Source organism: Asparagus officinalis, chromosome 3 (assembly GCF_001876935.1).
Source record: "Asparagus officinalis chromosome 3, Aspof.V1, whole genome shotgun sequence".
NCBI classification, from domain to species: domain Eukaryota; kingdom Viridiplantae; phylum Streptophyta; class Magnoliopsida; order Asparagales; family Asparagaceae; genus Asparagus; species Asparagus officinalis.
This window is the reverse complement of record NC_033796.1, coordinates 101607148-101622980: the sequence shown is the minus strand read 5'-3', so window position 1 is coordinate 101622980 and position 15833 is coordinate 101607148. Positions and strand designations below refer to the sequence as shown.

General features: G+C 35.9%; 1 protein-coding gene across 1 annotated transcript; it reads left to right on the top strand.

Moving 5' to 3' along the window:
• Nucleotides 357-15833, top strand: LOC109835499 (uncharacterized PKHD-type hydroxylase At1g22950). The gene is made up of 10 exons (XM_020403474.1): nt 357-368; nt 565-897; nt 3033-3080; nt 3351-3527; nt 3648-3798; nt 3908-3994; nt 5843-5967; nt 11021-11139; nt 15381-15492; nt 15604-15833. Exons 1-10 carry the CDS (start codon nt 357-359, stop codon nt 15637-15639), a joined length of 1200 nt encoding a protein of 399 aa, XP_020259063.1. The 3' UTR covers nt 15640-15833.

The window sequence follows — 15833 nt, the reverse complement described above, 5'->3', positions numbered from 1 at the left end:
GCGTTAAAGGGGTTTTCTGATAACATACTAAAAGTTAAAAGGGTTTTCTGATAAAATATTAAGGGTAAATTGGCTTTTTGAAGAAATCTTAGCGTTAAAGCGGTTTTCTGATAACCTTTAAACTCAAGGGGGCGTTTTCTTATATTTTGAAAGTTACGGGAGCTTATATGATAAATGTCCAAAGTTAAAAGGAGTTTTTTTCTGATATTTACCCCAAATAAATCCATTACATCAATTCCAAATTTTGCTGTGAAAAATCAAACACCTGATCTGATCAGCCTTCTCTCCCGGTCTTTCTCCTCAACCTAAATCCCTTCGGACCCCTAATTCCTAAACCCTAAAAACCCCTCAACCCAATGGCTACCCTCGTAATTACAAGGATTTCCTGTGGCAATTTCACAATTCCCAAATCCCTATCGTAAATGTACGTAAACCCCCCTTCTCTCTCACCAAACCCTAATCCAACGGCAGCGAAACCCCAAACCCTAACCGTGACTCAAATTCTCAAATGCTCATCTCCTCATAATCTCTCCTCCGCTCCCCCGATCGCTGCCATGTCATCAGTCGACAAGAAGGAGCACGGCAGCCGCAAGCACCGCCGGGCGGCGGCGGGGGGACGGAAGGGGTTGTGGCGCCGCTGACAACGCCGCGAATGTCCCCCCGGATGGCCGGTCGGGGATCAGGCAGACGTACGGCGACCGGAGGCTGAGGATAAACCCTAACAAGGATCACAAGCCTGACAAGTACGACGATCTGAAATCGGACTTTGATCCGGCGATCTTCAGCTCTCTGGAGAGGCACTTGCCGCCGAGCATGCTGGACGTGTCGAAGGAGGCGAAGATTCAGTTCATGAAGGAGATTCTGGGGAGGTATTTGCCTGAAGGGGAGCGAGCTAGGGTGAGATTTCTACTGGTGTTGTTCCTCTTTGGATCTCTAGGGTTCGATTTTGATGAAATCCCAAGTTTGGTTCTGGTTGATGATTAGGGTTTCCACATGTGGAACTTGCATAAAAATTGGATTTTGACATGCAATTTGACCAAAATGTCCCTTTGTTGCCCCTGTATTTACTTCTTTTTTGCTAACTACAGTGATTTGTTTTTGGTGAAGAAGAACGAGCTAGATTAATCATCGGACCTCCTTTTCTTCTTTTCTTTAAAATTTTTTATTCTTGTTTAATTTGGTTTGGTACTAGGATTGCAGATGGATTTTCAAAGGGGGAAATTTCAGCCTGGGTAATGACATAAATGCTCTTGTATTGTCTTTATGAGATTGTTAGTTTTATATATACCCTCAAAACATATATTTTGTGAAAATACTCTCTCCAAATGATAGACTTTTGAGAAATGACTAAATTTTCCTTAATTAAGTTATAATTAAAGTGAAAAATAATTAACCTTAGTATTACAAGTATAGTATTAACACACAAATTGATGGTCAAAAATGAAAGATTAACTATTTTAACAATATTATAATATTCTAACGATAATATTAGTTCGTAAAAAGATAATTTTAAAGTTAGGGTAGTTAAGTCATTTCTGAAGAATTAATTACTAGGTTTTTCAATATATACCCCCTGACTATAGGTAGTTTCGATTTATCCCCAGAACATTGTGACAGCTAAATTGCCCCAAACTTGTTCTACTCTTCCAATTTTAGCTCCCAACCTAATCATAAAGAATCCAATCAGAATATTTTGTCAAAGCAAATAAAAATTATGAAAAATGTCTAATCTACCAAAATGCACATTCTTATATATGTACATGCACATGCATGCATAGTTTGTTTGTGTCAACATCCTTTTTTATCATTAGATCATTGATGGTTTGCCATGTCTTGATGTTAGCTCTTTGAAAGGCTATCAAGTGATTGCTCATTGCTCTACTCATATCTGAAAATTCCTTCATCGTGCTAGAATTGATGTGTAGTTTTGTTGATCTATAGCTTTACTGATCTGCTTGTCCCCTGACATTAAATGTATAGAAGTCTATCAAATTGTTTCTTTGCCCCTTTATCAATATCTAAATATATCTCAACTACATGATGCAAACTGTCATGGTTGGAAGTGTGTTAAGGTACCAGTCATATTAAATGAGTACTAGGCCTTTTCTTAGAAAGCTGCTTAGTTAGCTGATCATAGTGAACATCTGAATTTTATTTTATTTTTTAAATCAGAAGAAAATTTATATCAAGCCTGCTTTCTTCAAAATGAGAATAGCTGAAGTGCATGCCTTTATATTTTGATGGCACATATAAGCATAAACTCTATCTGTGCTTCGCATTTTTCATGCTGATGCCAATATTCCAGACTATAAGAGTGTATCACATATATGCATTATCAATGAGTCTTGATTATTTATGTGCCTTTTTCAAGAGGACTTCAACACAAAGAATGAATATTGGAGGTACAGTGAAAAGGCCATACCATAAGTCCTTTCTTTTAGTCATTTGAAGTCTCTGTACGGTCAAATTAGCTGCTACTTCTTGATAGGCAGTTAGGCAGGTATATTGGTAATATGTGTATTATTACTCTTGTTCTTATATACTATTCCTTGGTTCCGTGAAAGATTTTAGTTAATATTTGGTCTTTTTTGGTAATTTCAGTTCTTGTTGGATCTGTAATACATGTTTGCTATTTTTCTAGTTGGCCCAAGCTGTTTCCCTTGTTTTTATATGCAATTCCTTGGCAATATGTGTAGTATTACTCTTATTTTATATATTGGTAATATACGTGTAGTATTACTTCCGTGTTTATATCCATTTCCTTAGTTCCGTGAAAGATTTTAGTTAATGTTTGGTCTTTTTCTTTTTCTTTTTTTTCTTTTTTTCTTTTTTTTCGTAGTTTCAGTTCTTGTTGGATCTGTGATGCGTCTTTGTTATTTTTCTACTTGGCGCAAGCTGTTTCTCTTGTTTTTTACACACATCTAGTTGGTTTCTTGAAGGAATTTAGTTAATTATCAAGGGTTCCATTTTGGTTTATTTAGTTAAGGTTTTTACTTGATAATGACACTCGTGTGTCTATACTTCTTCCATAGGCTCAGAAGCATAAGGAATATAGGCAAAGGATAATGTCAGCATACCAGGTTTGTGCTCTGGACTTGTTACCATTATTATGTAATCCATGCATTTGTTGTACTGTTTTTATAACAACATTGTTGCATGCTTTTGTTTGATCATAGTGGTAAATCTGCACACTATTTTCGATTTGTAAGTGTGATGCTTTTTAGTGCTAATTCTTCTGTTGGAAATTGCGTAGATAAATCCATATTTCCTTTTCTTTCTCCACTTTTCTAACTGTTTTCCTTGTGGAAGATATCATTTTTTCTGTTTCATGTCATTGGTGTTTTCTGCAGCCTCTACATAAACAGATATACAATGTGGATGCTACGACCTTTTTTGTTCCATCATTCATTGAAGCTATTAAGAAAAGCACGGAAGAGAGTTTTAGAAATATAATATCAGAACCCTCTCCTGGTGTGTACACATTTGCGATGCTTCAGCCAAGTTTCTGTGAGCTGCTGTTGGCTGAGGTATTAACCACCTTATTTGCAGTATGACTCTGAAGAATGAATGGTTATATATCTGAATATATTGTATTTTACTTCTATCCTTGCCATGACCTTTTACGAGAAAGCGTCCTGTTTTCACAGGTTGAAAACTTTGAAAAGTGGGTCAATGCAACTAAATTTAAGACAATGAAACCCAATACCATGAATAAATATGGTGCTGTTCTAGATGATTTTGGTCTTGAAGCTATGCTTAACAATCTTATGGAGAAATTTATATGCCCCATATCTAGAGGTGACAATCAAGTACTGTCATTTTGTATTCAGCAAATGCCACTGAGCTCTTATTGATCAAGCTTATAATTTCTTTTGTTCTTGTGAATCCTTTTGTGCCTCTGGTGCAGTATTCTTTACAGAGGTTGGTGGATCAGCACTAGATTCACATCATGGGTTCGTGGTCGAGTATGGAAATGACAAGGATATTGAGTTAGGTATCTACTTCGACGCATACAAATTCTAGCATTGAACATTGAATTGTATACATACCCCAATTTTCACGACTAAAATGATTCTGTAAATCATTAACCACACCTCTATGGAATTACCTTCTTGAAATATGTAATGTTTTTTAGGATTTTTGACATATTACCGAAATATTTGTTATTTCTATATTAGTCCCCCAATTCTTCATATTTCTAAATTAAACTTTCAGCTCCATTAAGTTGTTTCAAATAACATCCCCGTATTTTCTAATTTACTCACCCACAACTATTTAAGTGTTTTAAATGAGACCCCATTTCGAACAAATATGAGGATTTTGGGAGTCTAATTTAGAAACATAAAGAATTGAGGGTATAACATTAGAATTAACAAAGGTATGGGAGTATAATATGACAAAAACCCTATTCTTTGACTATGAATGGTTAGACAGTAAGGATAAACGTTACATTCCTCTATTTCCATAGTTTTAAAAAGTGGCCTAGGCACTGCCTAGGCTTCTAGGCCTAGGCAATACTTAGCCCACCTAGTTAGGTCTTGGGAGCACCAGGGGAGTATGGGCTGTTATGCATACTGCAAAGCTTAGGTCATGGTCTGATTTCCTCCACCGCCGAACCTCCATGCCCTCCAGCCTCCCTAGCCTCCTTCACCGACTCTGAACAGCTCCTCTACCTTCTTTGACCTGTAGTAAAATCTCCTCCACCTCCTGGCTCTAGGTGCCAGGTCAGCCGCTAGCGGTGCCTAGCGCTTTCTGTAACATTGTCTATTTCCATCTCCTTGTCCTATATCATTATCTTTTTGTCCCTCTAAAGGCTCAATGAATCAATTCTTTTGGTTCTGGTATGTATTTGGAATTCCATATAATATAATGTGTGAAATATCAAAATAGAAACGGACAATTTGATGGTGAAAAAATCTTCCCCTCGCTGTTGGAGATAAATATTTATAGCTTTTTTAATTTATTTTCTAATTTGAGCATTAGATCAGAGCGTTATTCATTGCACACTTTCATGTATAAAAATAGTATTTTAGTTCAGGGTGTTGCGTGATATTTGATCTCTATATTAAAGAGGAACCTGAAGAAGGTTGGCAAGACATTTGATCTGCTATGAGGTTACAAGCTCAATGTTTTACCGTTATAGGAACTTTCCCCCTTCTATTGGCAAAATAGGAGGGAACCACCGAGTTTTTCTTAATAATTTAGAAATTTTGAAGGCCCTTTGACTTGGACACAAAGATCACGAGTTCAGGAAATGTGACCAAGGATGTGTGAGGAACCTTATCCTCTATACTTGGAGAGGTTTGGCGCCCGGCATTTTTTTAGAAGAAAGGTCTACATTGCACTGTTCTTGTTTGTCCCTTTCCCATTATAGAAGATAGGAGAGCATCATGTAAATATTATTTGCCTTGATTTTGTTGTAGTTCCATGGAAGTTTAACGGTGCGGTGCAATGTAAATGTGGTGCATAGTCGATAACTACAAGTTTTGAAGAATAAATCGATAAAAAAAAAGATAAAGAGGAAAGAGCCAACAACAGGCGAAAAGATATTCCCTTTCTGAAGGAATTGTTTTACTTACTGAGGTCAATGTAATGGAGATTTATAGTATATTTCTGATTGAGGCCAATTCTAGCTGGTTGTCTGCCTGCATTCTAAATGTACTATGTTTTGCCTCTGCTTTTTTGGTTCATTTGTTCAAGTCATGTACTTTCTGATTACTATTTTCTGCTTCCAGCTGTAACTTGTGCTGCCTTATTAAAAACCTATTGTTTGAAGTATGAAAATCAGAAAGTGACAAACTTTAAACTTCCATTCTAAATCATTTCAGTTTGCACTTTAAAGGTTTCCATGTAGATGATTCAGAAGTTACTTTAAACGTATGCCTGGGCAAGGAATTTTCTGGTGGTGAATTATTTTTCCGAGGCGTACGTTGTGACAAACATGTAAATTCAGAAACTCAACCTGAGGTATGTTGATCTGTCATAGCGTATTGGATCCATTTCTCATAATACATACTTATCATATCACATGTCTATGACATCTAATGATTTATACTATTTTCCAGTGTTTTCGTAATTTCTCTCTGTTAAGAAGCTTAATATACTCTTGGAGTAACCATTAATTTGAAATAATTACATGTGTATGACATCTAATTATTTCTCTCTGTCAATATCAAGGAGACTGACTATACCAGTCAAGGATTGCATGTTATGTAGACTATTAGATAGTGCCAAGTCTTGTTTGGAATTTTTTGCTACCTGAGATTCAAGTTCCCCTCTTATATTAATGACCATAATTTTTATCAGAACTTCCAACATTAATTTGTCAATAAACATTCTTTTGGAAAGATGGTGATGTTATAACCATAGCCTTAGACAGAGTTGACGCTATGCTCTCTTGCATTTTCATAAGTATCATTATTAAGGAATTACACAAGTACTCTCTAGTCTCTACCATAGTTGCATGGAACCTAGTTTGTTTCGGTTCACGGAACGGGAACTGGAGTTTCTTAATGAACAATTTTATGCAAAGTCAAATTCAAGGATCCATAATGGTAAAAGAGTTTTCAAGTTGCAATTATGGTATGCTTTTTGTTGTTTACTTTTCTGACAATGGTCGTTTCTTTTCCAAAACATTAACAAATTTGAATTCTAGATCTGGTAATATTAAATACTTTGAATTCTAAATTGGGTTGCTAGGTCGGCGACCCAATTCACTAGTGTACCGCATTCTGGGATGACTGAATCAGGGTCGTGGTTCGCTATAGTGTCTCATGTTCCTAACATGTATGCTCTTAACTTTTTTATAAATATTATCACTTCTAAGGGCTTATGTGAGTGCTCACTCGATGATCATCAAGTTAGAGCTGATATATATTCTCTTGTCACAAATGTATTTTACTTTTGAACCTCCGAGTGACTTTATAATCACATGTCCTTACATGTACCATCTCAATGCCTACTCCAAGACTTCATATCAAAGAAAATGACCGTCTATTTTCCATATACTTCATCATCTCATGGAAGAGCAGATTATTAGCAATTTATAATTTTAGATTGAGTCTTTGATGCAGGACAAGCTAGGAGATCAGTTTAGTTAGGATTGAATTTGTTATTTAGTTAGGATTGAATTTGTCATTTGATGTTATCTATCGGTTAAGATGAGGATTTTGTCTTACACCCATAAACTAGCTTGAAGAATTTTTTACTGCTACAGTAATCCCGTTTAACTGCTACAGTATTTTTAAATTCTACAATATTCCGCCTCTGCTGCGGTGTTCCCTGTGCTACAGTAATATTTTTCAAAAAAACAGTGTTTAGTTCCATGTTTGCTACAGTAAACGCTACTGTGGTATTTACTGTAGCATGAATAATGAATCTTGGATTCTCTCATTTGTATAGAGGAGTAGATACACTTGTATATCTTCATTTTCAAGAGAGAAGAAGAATTATGAAAACTTTATTGGAGATTATTCCCTACATGTGAGTTGCAACAAGCATTATTAGGCATGTGACATGTTTCACATGTGTGTGAGGCCCGACTTCGTATCTTTTCTATGTGAAATATAGTGTAATGTTGACATTTTTATCTTTTATTTTACTTTTCCTATATCCTCAACAAATTTCCATCCATCCGATTCCCAACAGCCTTAGTTACATATTTGATATTTCAAAGTAAGAATTTGGATGATGAAATCAGTTCCTTACAATAAAGATTTCAAGAATATGAAGTCGCATATAGCATTAGCCATTGCCCTGAATTCAGCTTCAACATAGATCTAGTTACAACACTCGTTCTCTTACTTTTTCAAGGCCACCAGATTACCTCCTAGATGACATGATATTCGCTTCTCACTCCTGTTGTCTTGTGGACCAACATATTCTACGTCTGTGTAACCCTCAATATGCATGTTCCATGATTCTAGTACAACCACCCATGTCCCAGAGCACTTCTCAAGTTTTAGTGACTAGAGTGTGGAGTATCAAGAAATCAACTAACTACACTAATTGTACATGAGATGATGAGATATCTGGTCTTATGTCTGGAAGACAATTCAACTCACCAACTAACCTCTGGTACCGACTAGAAAAATAAAGCAACTCTCCTTCGTGTTCACTGCCATAGGTGAATCACTTTGACTTGCATCCCCGTACCTTCCTCGTTCCATAAATCAAGATTGAGTTTTCCTTGAGACTATAGACGCTGTTCCACTTTCACCCAAGGTTTTAAATATCGGATATCGGGGAAATATCGGATGGCCAAAATTCATATCGGATTGCGGATATCGGGGAAATATCGGGGATGTGGTAAATATCGGAATGCCATAATGAATGTTTGCATACATAGTATAATGCATTAAAATGTAATCTCAACACATGTAATGAAATTTAAGCATACAAAATATGAATAATATATGTTTAGGATCACTAATCAACCTTCTAAAACAAACAAAAGTGCAAAGCAACGTTGCAACATTCAATCTGCTTTTTTTAGGGCAAAATGTCATTTGATATAATGGGAAAATATTGATATCTCGCCCAAAAATTCCAAACACGGTATATTATTTTGCAACAAGCTATATAAAAAGATTATTTGGTCCACATATCGGCTAATATATCGGCTATATCGGAGATTTAAATAGCCAAAAACGGTAAAGGATATTTAAAGAGCATATCGGTTACGGCAAGCCCTGTAAAAGGATATATCGGGGGATATATCGGGCCATGTCGGGGATATTTAAAACAATGCTTTCACCCCTAAGAAATATCTCAATTGTCAACTGCAGAAAACTTCTCAATTTCAGAATCCCCTTCCAATCATTCCCTATGAATGAATCCGTGCTTGATATCGAACTGATAAATATCCTACAAAATATGGTTGCTATTAAGTCGAAACCTGAGCATATGAAATCTCAGCAACAGACCTGACAAAAAAATAACTAGTTGCTCATAAGATAAATGCTTTAGCATTGTGATGCAAGGACACTTGATAATTTAACTTTTCTTGTTACTCTTTACATCTTTTCCAGTTCTAATAAATATAGAGTAGGATACTGCCACTACAACTCCAGAATAGTCATTCAGTCTTGCGGAAGTGAAAGAACCAAATAGAAAAGTACGAATTGACTTGCATGCTCTGACAAAATAATTTCAACAATAAATCGTTTTATGTTCTCGTTATGGTGAGCATACAACTTTATCACGGTCTACAAAATTATCACGGTCTAAAATGTTACATTAATGATTAAACCATATTTGGTTGATACTTCATACACATGCAAGTGAATTACAATTATGAACTGGGAGAACCCATCTAAATATCCAATATGCATCACCGCCTAAGGTTTTAAATATCGGATATCGGGGAAATATCGGATGGCCAAAATTCATATCGGATTGCGGATATCGGGGAAATATCGGGGATGTGGTAAATATCGGAATGCCATAATGAATGTTTGCATACATAGTATAATGCATTAAAATGTAATCTCAACACATGTAATGAAATTTAAGCATACAAAATATGAATAATATATGTTTAGGATCACTAATCAACCTTCTAAAACAAACAAAAGTGCAAAGCAACGTTGCAACATTCAATCTGCTTTTTTTAGGGCAAAATGTCATTTGATATAATGGGAAAATATTGATATCTCGCCCAAAAATTCCAAACACGGTATATTATTTTGCAACAAGCTATATAAAAAGATTATTTGGTCCACATATCGGCTAATATATCGGCTATATCGGAGATTTAAATAGCCAAAAACGGTAAAGGATATTTAAAGAGCATATCGGTTACGGCAAGCCCTGTAAAAGGATATATCGGGGGATATATCGGGCCATGTCGGGGATATTTAAAACAATGCTTTCACCCCTAAGAAATATCTCAATTGTCAACTGCAGAAAACTTCTCAATTTCAGAATCCCCTTCCAATCATTCCCTATGAATGAATCCGTGCTTGATATCGAACTGATAAATATCCTACAAAATATGGTTGCTATTAAGTCGAAACCTGAGCATATGAAATCTCAGCAACAGACCTGACAAAAAAATAAAGAAAAAGAGAAGGGGAAATGACATCCATTTGCAGCGTTGCAATTTGCAATAGCAGCCGACTGTAGTTTTTAGCCAGTTGTGGGAAAGGAAAAGCATCTATTGCCCCCGGGAGCTAGAAACCTAAGACCCCCATCCTCATGTCTCTCTCACATGGTCATAATCAAAAGTTTGGGGTTTAATATGCAAATGAGTTCACAACCTTAACAATAGTGTTGCAACATATTCTGGGCCTGGTTGCAATTTTGGACAGATATTGAACATGTCTGACATATTTTGGATACATGTGCTCACATCTTTGGGCAAGACGAGTGACAGGCATGGGTTCAATGCATGTTGGTAAAATCTAGACTGGAAGAGAAGCCTGTGCTGCTTCCGTTCTTTATGCCCTTGTTACTGTTGTTCTGCATGGATAGGTTTTGCTGCTGTTATGTTTGTGAAGTCCTTCACGAGCACTCATATTTCCTTTCCTATTATTTTGTGTTGTATTTAAATTTAAATAAATGATCTCCATCAAAAAATTAATAGGCAGGCACCTAGATTGAATGGGCAAGCTAGGGGGATCTATGTGGCTTTAGGCGCTAGGCACCTCTTCGGTGCCTAGATCCACCTAACATATATAAAAATTGCAACGCGAGTCTGTGACATGTAATACTTATCTTCATATAGATATTAACTGGCAAGTTTCCTAGCCATTTTATTCAGATATAATGACTTCAATTTAGCTTACATGTGACTGTAATATGTTCTTGTAATAATGATATTGTATGGTATGCAGTGTCACTCATTAGGTTTTGGGCTGGTCAATGATATAATTCAATATCTGACAAATGTCCTTTCTAGCAATAGTTCTAAGATTATTGTTATGAATGGTTGAAATTGTTCTTCTGACGAGTATGGGACTGCAGTGTGGTTTTTACAATTATAAAGAAGTGATGGATGGATCCCTTGCTTCACCCACAGGAAATCTTAGACTATTCTCATGTACCTGGTCGAGCTGTGCTTCATCGTGGTCGTCATCGTCATGGTGCTCGACCTACAACATCTGGGCATAGAATCAATCTGTTAATGTGGTGCAGAAGGTATACTCTTTCCTTGCCACCAATATACACGGTTCTGTTTACATATTCTTTAACTCGAGTTATTTGATTGGAATTAATTATATACACATTGTTTCTTTTTATACTGTTAAGAATCACTTTGCTGAATATTTAAGCTCTTTGGTTGTGAGCTAAGAATCTATATCAAGCTAGCATAACACTTATTATGATCTTTTAGGCGATATGGGAAGGACTCTGCCTTTGAGTTTATCTTCAAATAACATAATAAATTGACTTTGAGTTTATCTTCAAATAACATAATAAATTGGGACAAAATAAATAGAATTTAGTTGTCATAAGTCCTAGAACCTCCTCAAGTCTGATGCTTTGGTTCCAGGATAAAAACTATTTGGTCCTAAAGCCCTATGAAGCACCGACTCTTCAAAACGGCCGACGAGTCCGTCTCCGACACGCGTCGGACGCGGACACGCGTTCGACACGCGTCGGACACGCTGTCAACGCCGGCGACACGGGTCAACGGCTCGACTCGTCGCAGACACGGGTCGGACACGGCGATTCCATTCCCGACACGGCAAAACCCAAACCCGAAGCCCAAACCCGAAACCCAATTTCAAAGTTAAAGAAACCAAAAACCCTAACCCTAGCCGTCACTCGTCAGAAATCAAAACTTACCCGATCAATAGTTCGTCCTCGTCCTCGTCTCGTCCTCGTCGTCAGCTCTCAATCTCGTCAGCTTCGTCGTCGATCATCCCCGTCAGCTTCGCCGTCGTCGATCATCCAAGGTCAGTCGCTCTCTCTCTCTCAGTCGCGCTCTCTCTCTCTCTCTCTCTTTCTCTCTCTCCGATCGACCTCTCTCTCTCTCTTATCTCTTTCCGATTCTCTCACCCTCTCTTATCTCTCTCTCCCTCTCTGATTCTCTCTTTCTCTCTCTTTTATCTCCCTCTCATCACACAAAACTCCCCACGAACTTTCCCTTTTTTGCATCCACTCACACGACAAGCTACTGTTCTCTCTCTCTCTCTCTCGAAAATCGCACAGGCCCCCCGCGAGTTTCAATGTCACGCTGCCCCCCACCACGACAATTTACTGTTTCAAAATTATTAATTTTTACTTACTGTTTTTCTGTTGAATGTTAATTAGCATGGTAATTTTTACTTACTGTTTTGCTGTTGGTTGTTAATTAGCATAGTATTTTTTACTTGCTGTTTTGCTGTTGGGTGTTAACTTGCTAATAACTGTAATTTTTAGTTTTGCTGCTGCATGTTAATTAGGATTGTAAACAGTTATGATTTTGCCTACTGTTGAATGTTAATTAGGATTGCTAGTAACTGTGATTATCTTCAAATCAGTTACATAACTTATACTTGTCATTGATTATACAAGCTAATATTACATAATAATACAACATAAAAATTGATCTGTTTTGCTATATGTTCATCTTTTCTTTCTTGTCTTCTTTAACATTATTGTCTTTAATTCTCCAAGAGATCATTGTCATCCCGACATATTAATTCACACCTGCAACACACAGACACACTTTCCATTAGTTTCTTATTTATAATCCTCACTTTACATAACAAAAAATATGAAAATGTAATAGGAATTTAATTCAATATTGATCTATATATAATAATAATATTTAAAAAAATCTAGCCGTATCGTCGTGTCCTATTTTTTTGAGTTTTGCCGTGTCCGTGTCCGTGTCCGTGTCCATGTCGTGTCCGTGTCGCCGTGTCCGTGTCCGTGCTTCATAGCTAAAGCCTAAGCTGTTTGTTTTTGGTCTAATTTTTTTTATTAAAATATCATAATGCTTACCACTTTCCAAGGACAATTTTCTCAAGATGGAGATGGACAAAAATTATTAGAAACAAGAAAGTATGATGAGGTGTCGAGTCATTGACTCATTGACAACCGAGCAAGTATAATGCAATAAAACATGGGTACTGTGAAATATAAAAAAATAAAATTTAAAGTTTATACTGATTTTAAACGCTGATGGAGGTCCAGCAATGGTGTTTTTGAAGAGGCAACAAGCTCCATTTTGACGTTAGTGAAAGATATGGAAAAGATTTTAGAATATATGCTACGGGAAGTGGGTCAAAATTTTGCCATCTGCGAATATGATGATGAGAGACTGGCAGGCTCTGTCTGACCAATCAGAGTTTTATAGGTTTTATTAATTGTCAATTGGCTAACCTAGTATGGGCTGTATCTGAAACAGATTGCTTAAAGCTTTTGGGTCGTAATCTTCTGACCCGCACATGATTTATCTATTTCTTGGGGCAGGTTGGTCCAATTACAAGCTGACACGTATTAGAGAATTTAGAACCTCTAAAGTGTTAAAAAAACTATTTCTTTACAAATAAATTCTAGTTATAATATAATTTAGACTTTTATCTAGTAAAACTTTTACAAATAAATTTAGTTATAATATTATTTTGACTTTTATCTAGTAAAATTTGGCATGGGCATCCATATGGACCATATGCGACTACTGTTGTACTTTATTCTTAACACACTTAAAGATAGTAGCTTGACCTGTATCTATCAGATACATGGAGGCTCCGATATTTTGTACACATACATCAGATAGACCTCTTTAATGCAAGTCAGATTTACACAGCCAATACGTATCAGAAAACTAAAGAAACTAATTGGATACATGAATGTTGTGGTTCCTCACTCATGATTAAGAAATGCATTTATACAATTGTCTTCCATGTGTAAAATGAATAGGATAGCTCGAGTAATTACCAAGTTGAACTTATTTATACAGTTGACTTTTCTTTTTATATTACATCATTATGCATTTTGTGTCAGTTTATGTTTTACATAAAACAGTAAAAAAACTGCTTTTGTCTCGTGCATGTCATTTGATGTAACATTGTCGAATATGTTAAAGAGTTTTCAATAACTTTTATCTCAATGTATTCATGTGTTTTTGTTTCTTTTGTATCCCTGCATCATCTTTTTTGAGTATCTTTTTTACATTTCTATATCTTTAAATAATGGACTAGTCGAAAGGCACACAATTGCAATATTCTTTTGTGGAATATCAATGTGTAGCATGTTCCCCCTTTACTTGTATTAGTCCTTATGTGATGGGGAGATCTAAGTTAGTGCAAAAGTCAGGTTAGATGTCAATAATCTGTTCCATATTTGATCGGGTATTATGAAACCCCATTCAAGTTTGGTCACTTATTAGAAGAACCCCCTAACATTACCTTTTTATTACAAAATCCCTTGCTGTTTAAAACACTGTTAATATCTATTATATTCCAAAACTACCTTCTTCCCCTCAACACATTTTCCCTTTTTCTTATATTTGAGTTTGCGCTACAAGAAAAAATATAGGCTGAAAAACTGAGAATTACACCAAACTAAGACTGAAATCAAAAAGCTTGAAAAGACGACCTTGGTCTTTGGCAAACTCTGTCAAAAGTTGATGTTTTATTGGTGAGATTAGATTTTTCAATATCAATATAAGAAATGCAACTCCAAACATGTAAACACAAGAAAATAGACCCCCAAAGAAAACTACACAAAACTGAAAAACTCTTTTTTTTTTAAATGAAACGAGTACAAAAAGTTTCACTATGATCACTTCAGTGAGGCTCAGGATGGATGCATGCAAAAACTTTGAACTTTCACTTTCATTTCCAAGAGCAAATGAATATGATGTAAATCCTGCTCAGTCAAGAGTCAATGTTGCTTGGGTTGGTGTGAAGAGAGAGGGGAGATGAGGTCTGTTAATATTTTGAGGAATAAAAGTAGTATTTATTAAGCGACATTTGAGAGAAAATGTCAAAAAGTAAATGGGTTTTAACGGTTTCTTTGACGGCAGGGGGTTTTGTGATGAAATAATAATAATATTAATAATGTTAAGTGGTTTTGTAATAAGTGGCTTAACTTGAAGGGGTTTCTATAATAATTACCTATTTGATACCATAATTTTCTAAGTGTGGGTTAACCGATATCTGTTACATGTTACCTTATGGATAAGAATCTTGTAGTATGTTACTATTTGAGCTGACAAAATGCATATCCCAATACACTACCACATATGTATATATTTATATTAATTTAAAAGTGTTGCATGAGTAATAATAGTTTAATCTTTTGCAATAAAATAAATGTTAAAATTTTAGGTCTGAGGAAAATTTGTAAGTTTTTTGTGGTGTTTGTTAATGGTCTTTAGTGTTCCTCGTCTATCTGATATTTATTCAGAACTCTATTGAATGGAAATGATTTTACTTTTACAGTTCAGTCTTCAGAGAGATGAAAAGGTACCAAAAGGACTTCTCCGGCTGGTGTGGTGAGTGCCAACGTGAAAAGAAAGAAAGGCAGAGGCAGTCTGTAGCTGCTACAAAACTGGTAAAGTTCTTGTTATTTTCTCATCATTATACTTGAGATTAAGTTCTGAACTTTATGTTATAATTTTGATTTTTCTTTATTTTTTTCCTTTTTGGCTGTACTTTCTAACAGGCATTCCTCAGGAGTGAAGGAGGGTCGATGATATAATATTTATATGTAACATTGATTTTGCGTTTGTAACATAGATAATCTAGATGCTCACCTGCGTCATTGGTGGATTGTAATCGTAGTTCTCCAAAAGCATTCTTCTGAGCCCAAACTTTTGGGATGTTGAAGGATGATTGTACATTTGAAGTAATAATTCATAAATATCTAACATGTCTCATTTGCGACTCAAAACA

Bases quoted from the DNA above. Each gene is read 5' to 3' on its own strand.
- LOC109835499 (XM_020403474.1), top strand. The intron at 898-3,032 runs GTGAGATTTCTA...CTTCTTCCATAG, and splicing joins CTGAAGGGGAGCGAGCTAGG to GCTCAGAAGCATAAGGAATA. The intron at 11,140-15,380 runs GTATACTCTTTC...TTACTTTTACAG, and splicing joins CTGTTAATGTGGTGCAGAAG to TTCAGTCTTCAGAGAGATGA.